At 33.3% G+C, this 9,300-nt stretch overlaps 1 protein-coding gene across 1 annotated transcript in view; it reads left to right on the top strand.

Moving 5' to 3' along the window:
- The first annotated feature begins 3,587 nt into the window (after nt 1-3,587).
- LOC131683117 (calcineurin-binding protein cabin-1-like) overlaps nt 3,588-9,300 on the top strand; it is a 340,658-nt gene continuing 334,945 nt past the window's right edge. The window contains exons 1-2 of the mRNA XM_058964931.1: nt 3,588-3,759; nt 5,034-5,742. Of these exons, the coding sequence (XP_058820914.1) occupies nt 3,620-3,759; nt 5,034-5,742 (849 nt within the window). The 5' untranslated portion in view covers nt 3,588-3,619. The remainder of the gene's footprint in view (nt 3,760-5,033; nt 5,743-9,300) is intronic.

Here is a 9,300-nt window from a genome sequence, read left to right as displayed (position 1 = left end):
CCAAAAGGAAACTTTGTCCTAAAACACCTTTTAAATTATATATATATATATATATATATATATATATATATATATATATATATATATATATATATATATATATATATATATATATATATATATATATATATATATATATATATATATATATATATATATATATATATATATATATATATATATATATATATATATATATATATATATGTGGATGTTGGAAACATTGTTACGCATATGTTACATGATAAGTGTAATAACAGCGCAAGGCATTTCCCAATTTAACTTGACCATAATATCTCATGCAGTCATAGTTTGGGTAAATCAGAATGATTTAATTGCACGTCTAGGTAGATTTAAACAGGTGTTTTGTATTTTTCATTAAGATGCTACATATAAATTGTAACGTTGTTTGTTAATTCTAATTCTATTTCTTTCAAACCCCGAGAGCTTATTCGTGAAACAAACAAAACGATGAAATGTTTCAAACAATGCTTGAAGTTGAACGCAAGTGATCCTCAACTCTGGGTAGAACATGGCTCGTTCGCGTACAACGTGTATTCATTTTGTTCGAGAACCTTGAAGTATTGGAAATATTCGTTATCAAATGATGAGTAAGCCAACATTCATACGCTCAATTCTACACACAACTGTGCAGTTCAAGATTTTATATATGGGTCATTCCATGCGAAGTGATCAAAAAAGATGCAAACTTGAAATCGACCTTCACGGAATTAAACCAAATTTGGAGGAATTGTTCATCTAGGGCCAATATATAAAAACCCAAACTTTTGTGTCAAATGAACCACCCCTCGGATCATGGGAGCACCCATGGGTTGTTTTAATTTTAAGAAAAGGAGATATTTATTGTTGTTTATTCATTTGATTCATCTGATTCATTTTATTTATTTGATTCATTTGAGTTCATTTGTTTCATTTGATTCTTTTGATTCAGTTTAACCGTTTGATTCATTTGTACCATCTGTTTCATTTAATTCATTTTTGTTCATATCTTAAATTTAATTCATGTAATGTTTTTTGCTTCTAGTGATTTTTAAAAAAGTTGTATAAGGAAAAGAGCAAAAAAGGCCATAAAATTGCCTTTGGTTCTCTTCAATTCATTTTCGGGTCCATAAATTTTTCTTGGATCGGTTTCAAATTTTACAGGTGTTTTAGACCAAAAGGAAACTTTGGCCTAAAACCCCTGTAAAAAAAAAAATATATATATATATATATATATATATATATATATATATATATATATATATATATATATATATATATATATATATATATATATATATATATATATATATATATATATATATATATATATATATATATATATATATATATATATATATATATATATATATATATATATAGCACATTCCGCGGGCTTGTACATCAGAAGGAGGTTTTTGTTTTGCCTTATTTTGGTATCACAATACTTTTTTACGATTCGGTAGTGTTTAAACTATTGAAAAGTTATGTAATCCAACTATTGACATTTCGACAAATAGTATAAAAATATACAGCAAAGTAAGTTGAATTTCACGGAAAATGGCTCCTAAATTATTGACTTCTAAGAAAAGTTCTATTTCATGAAACTATGATTGAAATTATTATCTGTTCAAAGTAATTTGTTCGTTGTTGAGTGTAGAACAATAAAACTAGAAGGATTTTTCTCTTGATTAATACTTTTTGAACTAATAGAAGGGTTGTTTCTGCGTTGTAACGTCACGAAAAATGCCCATTTTTTAATTTTATTAAAAAACTGAAATTTTGTTCAAATTTATATTCCGGATTCTCTTTGTGTTAAAAAATACTTTTCTAAAAAGCCTACAATTTCTTTTATTGGATGTGGGGAACTAAAGTTAGAACAGCATACACTTTGCGTTGTAACGTCACGTAGTTTAACTTTTATCAGACGCTTGAATGATTTATCAGATATAGTGTCAAATTTTTCTTCGTATGGTTTATTGAAACGCTTTCAAGTTGTTTCGTGAACAGGAAATTATACTAGCGTGATATTCATAAATTCAGAATGTATATCCTTAAGTGCTTAAGGTGTTATATACCATCGACACATTCTTTCGCGACGTTACAACGATTTGACCAACCTTCATTCTCTGTTACAACTTTTTCAAATGAACTATCCGAACTTTGTTTTCGGGTTAGTATTTAGCCATTACTAATAAGTGCGTTCCCTGAATATTTCTTCGCTTCCAGCAATCAACAATTCCACACTTCTCCATCATCGACGAGACACCCGATATAAGGTTATCCGCAACCTCCCGATCAGAATGAAATAACAAGATTATAACAAAACACAATATTTGTAACATATTGTGTTATAAATTTGTTAGTAGTTAAAATAATAGAAAATAACAAGTAACAATGCGAGATATAGTTTTGAAAGATTTCTGTTATGTGTTTCTGATCGGGCTCCGTTGTAGTCGCACGTGCCGTCATTTAGTAACTAACATATACATCGTCAAAGCAGCTACATTATCGAAATGCCTGGGGTATTAAATCCAATACAGACGGATATCTATTCAAATTTACGGGAGGTTGTAAAGACATAATTGGGTCTACAGATACATATCTGGGTGACCGCACTAAATCGTCTCAATTGCTTAGAGTGGGATAAAAAGGCTTTGGCACATCTCAAATGAGCTCAAAAAAGATAGATGAGGGAGTGTTTATTGGTGTTTGCAGACATTTAAAATCCCGTCGAATTGACGATTGGATGTAACACATTGTTTCGTAACATCACGGCGATGTGACGTGTTCATTATCTTTGAATCTTTGCAAGTATAATATATACAATATTTCAGTATACTTAGGGACGATTCATAAATTACGTAACGCTTTTACGGAGTGGGGGGAGGGGGTACGACAAGTCTTGACATAGGGGGAGAGATCGTTACGTAACATGTATTCAGCGTCATATATATATATATATATATATATATATATATATATATATATATATATATATATATATATATATATATATATATATATATATAGTATATATATATATATATATATATATATATATATATGTATATAATATATATATATATATATATATATATATATATATATATATATTATATATATATATATATATATATATATATATATATATATATATATATATATATATATATATATATATATATATATATATATATATATATATATATATATATATATATATATATATATATATATATATATATATATGATATATATATATATATATATATATATATATATATATATATTTCAACTTAATTACACGACACTGAATATCACATATAAATAGTAATATGAAATTATTAATTTTGTGGATGTTGGAAACATTGTTACGCATATGTTACATGATAAGTGTAATAACAGCGCAAGGCATTTCCCAATTTAACTTGACCATAATATCTCATGCAGTCATAGTTTGGGTAAATCAGAATGATTTAATTGCACGTCTAGGTAGATTTAAACAGGTGTTTTGTATTTTTCATTAAGATGCTACATATAAATTGTAACGTTATTTGTTAATTCTAATTCTATTTTCTTCAGACCCCGAGAGTTTATTCGTGAAACAAACAACACGATGAAATGTTTCAAACAATGCTTGAAGTTGAACGCAAGTGATCCTCAACTCTGGGTAGAACATGGCTCGTTCGCGTACAACGTGTATTCATTTTGTTCGAGAACCTTGAAGTTTTGGAAATATTCGTTATCAAATGATGAGTAAGCCAACATTCATACGCTCAATTCAATATATTATTTATATATGGGTCATTCCACGCGAAGTGATCAAAAAAAGATGCAAACTTGAAATCGACCTTCACGGATTTAAACCAAATTTGGAGGAATTGTTCATCTAGGGCCAATATATAAAAACCCAAACTTTTGTGTCAAATGAACCACCCCTCGGGTCATGGGAGCACCCCCCGTTTTGGCAAATTGCCAAAACCCTTGATTTTCTTTTGATCATATCTCCGGTTCTGTTTACTCTAGAATCAAACCGCAAGATGGCTTTTGAAGGAAATTGTTCAAGGAGTCTAGAAAAAAATATTAATTTTTGGCGGCAGTGCTGCCAACAATGCGATTTTTTCAGTTAAATATTAAAAGTTTGTTTTCTCTCAATAGATATATTTGAATTTTGAAAATTCTAATGCCATCGCGTTCCTCAGACATTTTTATATAAAAAACACTTATCATCCCAGTATAGTATGAACGCATCCTGAGATACACAGTTTGGAAGGGAAAAACTCCCATTTTCTCATACAAAAAATCCATTTTTATTGCCCAAAATTAAGAAAATCATCAAACGGTCATAAAAATCGACTCTGATATGCTAGAAGCAAACCAAAAACGTAGTTTGTCATCATTTCTCGTCTACCTCACGAAAAATTATGTTTAAACTCAGAATACTCAAGCTGGTTTTTTAGTGTTGTGTGATTCGATTTTATATGGAAAATTGCGGTTTTTTCTCTTCAAAACGGTGTATCTCAGGATGCGCTCAAACTATATTGAGATTATAAGTGTTTTTATGTAAAATTGTCTGAGGAACACGATGATAGAATTTTCAAAATTAAAATATATGTATTGAGAGACAAATAACCTTTTTATATTTAACTGAAAAAATAGCATGGTTGGCAGCACTGTCGCCAAAAATTAATATTTTTTCTAGATTTCTTGAGCAATTTTCTTCAAAAAACATTTTACGGTTTGATTCTAGAGTAAACAGAACCGGAGATACGATCAAAAGAAAGGCAGATTGTGCTCCCATGACCCGAGGGGTGGTTCAATTGACACAAAAATTTGGGTTTTTATATATTGGCCCTAGATGAACAATTCCTCCAAATTTGGTTCAAATCCGTGAAGGTCGATTACATGTGCCTTGATCACTTCGCATGGAATGACCCATATCTAATTCTGAAACATCAGTAGTGTAAAATTGAGCAAAGCAATTGCAACTTTTATATGAATTTTTATTTTTTTCTGTTTTGTTCATATAGAATTGATTTTGTAATCACTCAAAAAGGTCTCTATGAAAATATTGCTGGAAAAAGTTTTGATAAGGTGAATATTGAATCGGAAAATGGAGATGCCAAAAATAATAGCAAACCTGAGGAAACAGGAAATCATGAAGATGAAAAATGGTTGTATCACTATATGCTTGGTAAAATCTCGGAAAAAAGGAAAGAACCACCTATCTCATATTTATCCCACTATCTCAAATCTGCTAAATATTTATATGAATGCAATGCTACTTATCCTATTAAAGTAAATCACAGCAATCCATCTCATCTTTCAATAGAGACATTAGAACTTTTCTACCGAACGAATGCTGCTATAATAAAGTATACGGAACAACACACAGTAATCTGCAAGCAAACGGCTGAACTGTTTAGAAAAATTTTGAAGGAACTGTCAGTAAGCCCTTTCGCCGTGAATCGCGCAAAAATCAAGGATATAGCCTTTCAACAGAAGCTAAATGTGTCGGAGGAGCAACATGAACATAAAATAATTGTTGGTGCCAGTGACATACTTACTGAAGAAGAAAATGAAGAAGCAGCAAAGTTACAACATGGAATGGATAACATGACGGAAGCTGTAAATCGTCATAGTGTCTCAAAGGACCATAATAATGTCAATATAGACACAATTAGTACCAACAAGTTTGAGGATAATAAATCAGATTACCAGCGTAGGAGAGCCTCACACGTAAGTTTAATAAAAACACAGATAACGGGCATTTAGGCTAGAACAATTAGAAAAAAAAACATGTAGGGTTGATGTTCCAATGGTCGTATACTTAAGGAAAACTTTTGATAAAAATTCTATGAATAGATCTATGGGCGAAGTTTATTTAAGTCAAACGAAAGCTTTCAATCCCTATTTCATAGACAAAATGTAAATTGTTTATTAACCAATTTAGCTCTTCAAACACGCTTGTAACACCATAGGAACACATGTACCAATAGTGGTGCAATCGCTAATTTCGGTTCCTATTGTTGCCAATTCCATTGATATATTATGGGACTTGCAACTATAGGTACATTAGATCAACTATAGGCGCAAGGGAGCTCAAGATTCAACGAACATTATTTTTTAATAGTTATTTGATCAAATTTCAAGGATAACAGTTTTATTGTTGCATGATTTTAGTGTGATGAACCAATAAAAAACCTATTTTAATCCACCTAGCGGTGCAATTGTGCCTTTCTCAATCATGAATCACGAGAATGTGTGCGTTGTTTATATTCATTAAAAGCTTTTTAATGCATATATTACATTTTATTATTATACATCACATGACAACTATATACAGGAAAATAAATCATTATTCGAGCTCTAAAATTTTGAAAAAGAAAAAACAGCCTCGGTAATATTGAACTGAAAAAAGGTGCAAAATCGGCAAAGTCCCAAAAAGTCGATTTTCATAAAAAAAAATTTTTTTTCGAGATAACATAAAATCTCGACGTTTCATGCATTTTAAAGATATTTGGCATCAAAAATACGAATTCGATTTCTGAAATTTCATGAGGTCCCCCCTTTGAAAAAAAATTTGAGTTCCGGCTTATATGGGAATTTCATGTGTGACCGGACCGTTTAGTCTATATTTCCGGAACCATACAAGCGGTCCGTGCGAAATTTTACAGACATCTGTGGGGATAATATAGCTATCATTTGGGACTAAGTTTGTGAAAATCGGCCCAACCATTTCCGGGAAACTGATGTGAGTTCGTAAATTTTGAAAGATGGCCGCTTTTCCCGGGCACTTCCGGAACCGTCTATGGTGGTCAATGTAGTCAACGAAAGTTTGGTTGGCCGTCGGTGACCTAGAACAGCAAATTTAAGTTGTTTGAGAGACATTTTAGCGAAATTTTTACCTTTTTAGCTTTCATCGGAGTATAGGTTTGAATCACAATTTGCAATGTGATCGCACGCCACAATCTGTAACTCCGGAACCGGAAGTCGGATCGGGATAAAATTTAATAGCCATTTACGGGGACGCAACATCTTTCATTTGAGACTAAGTTTGGTTGATTCGGTCTAGCCACTTCCGAGAAACCGATGTGACTGTTATTCTGAATTTGGATACTTCCGCCGGGGCTTCCGGAACCGATGATGGTGGCCAATGTGACCAAAGAGACTTTGAATGGCTGTTAATGACCTAGTACTACAAATCGAAGCAGTTGTGGTCACATTTTGGAAAAATTTTCACCATTATACATTCATTGCAGAATTTCTTAAAATCGACATTTTCTGCGTGATCGTACTCATCACCCTGTAATTCCGGAACCGGAAGTCGGATCCATTAGAAATTCAATAGCAGCCTATGGGAACGTTGCACCTTTCATTTGGGACTAAGTTTGTAAAAATCGGTTCATCCATCTCTGAGAAAAGTGAGTGAGATTGTGTTCGCGTACACACACAGACGCACATACACACACATACATACATACACACACACACACACACACATACACACAGAGATTTGCCGAAGCAGTTGTGGTCACATTTTGGAAAAATTTTCACCATTATACATTCATTGCAGAATTTCTTAAAATCGACATTTTCTGCGTGATCGTACTCATCACCCTGTAATTCCGGAACCGGAAGTCGGATCCATTAGAAATTCAATAGCAGCCTATGGGAACGTTGCACCTTTCATTTGGGACTAAGTTTGTAAAAATCGGTTCATCCATCTCTGAGAAAAGTGAGTGAGATTGTGTTCGCGTACACACACACACAGACGCACACACACACACACACACACACACACACACACACACACACACACACAGACATTTGCCGAACTCGACGAACTGAATCGAATGGTATATGTCACTCGGCCCTCCGGGCCTCCGTTAAAAAGTCGGTTTTCAGAGCAATTGCAATACCTTTCTATTGAGAAAGGCAAAAAGGTGCAAAATCGGCAAAGTCCCAAAAAGTCGATCTTTATAAAAAAAATTTTTCGAGATAACATAAAATCTCGACGTTTCATGCATTTTAAAGATGTTTGGCATCAAAAATACGAATTCGATTTCTGAAATTTCATGAGGTCCCCCCTTAGAAAAAAAATTTGAGTTCCGGCTTATATGGGAATTTCATGTGTGACCGGACCGTTCAGTCTATATTTCCGGAACCATACAAGCGGTCCGTGCGAAATTTTACAGACATCTGTGGGGATAATATAGCTATCATTTGGGACTAAGTTTGTGAAAATCGGCCCAACCATTTCCGGGAAACTGATGTGAGTTCGTAAATTTTGAAAGATGGCCGCTTTTCCCGGGCACTTCCGGAACCGTCTATGGTGGTCAATGTCGTCAACGAAAGTTTGGTTGGCCGTCGGTGACCTAGAACAGCAAATTTAAGTTGTTTGAGAGACATTTTAGCGAAATTTTTACCTTTTTACCTTTTTTGCTTTCATCGGAGTATCGGTTTGAATCACAATTTGCAATATGATCGCACGCCACAATCTGTAACTCCGGAACCGGAAGTCGGATCGGGATGAAATTAAATAGCCATTTACGGGGACGCAATACCTTTCATTTGAGGCCAAGTTTAGTCGAATCGGTCTAGCCATCTCCGAGAAACCGATGTGACTGTTATTCTGAATTTAGATACTTCCGCCGGGGCTTCCGGAACCGATGATGGTGGCCAATGTGGCCAAATAGACTTTGAATGGATGTTAGTGACCTAATACTACAAATCGAAGCAGTTGTGGTCATATTTTGGAAAAAAATTCACCTTTATACATTCATTGCAGAATTTATTAAAATCGACATTTTCTGCGTGTTCGTACTCATCACCCTGTAATTCCGGAACCGGAAGTCGGATCCATTAGAAATTCAATAGCAGCCTATGGGAACGTTGCACCTTTCATTTGAGACTAAGTTTGTCAAAATCGGTTCATCCATCTCTGAGAAAAATGAGTGACATTTTTGGTCACATACACACACACATACGCACATACACACACATACATACATACACACATACATACACACACAGACATTTGCCGAACTCGACGAACTGAATCGAATGGTATATGTCACTCGGCCCTACGGGCCTCCGTTAAAAAGTCGGTTTTCAGAGCAATTACAATACCTTTCTATTGAGAAAAGCAAAAATATTTGGTTATGGTTGGTACCGTCATGGGGGGTTACTTTACGCCAAAAATAGAACGTTTTATATATTACACTCAAGAACTACGATCACGCAACTTCAAATTTGAAACTGTTTGATGTTTTACATATGGCTGAAGTGCCTCCA

Source organism: Topomyia yanbarensis, chromosome 2, assembly GCF_030247195.1.
Source record: "Topomyia yanbarensis strain Yona2022 chromosome 2, ASM3024719v1, whole genome shotgun sequence".
Taxonomy (NCBI): Eukaryota; Metazoa; Arthropoda; class Insecta; order Diptera; family Culicidae; genus Topomyia; species Topomyia yanbarensis.
Note: the sequence above shows the minus strand (reverse complement) of the source record. Positions and strands in the feature narration are given on the sequence as shown.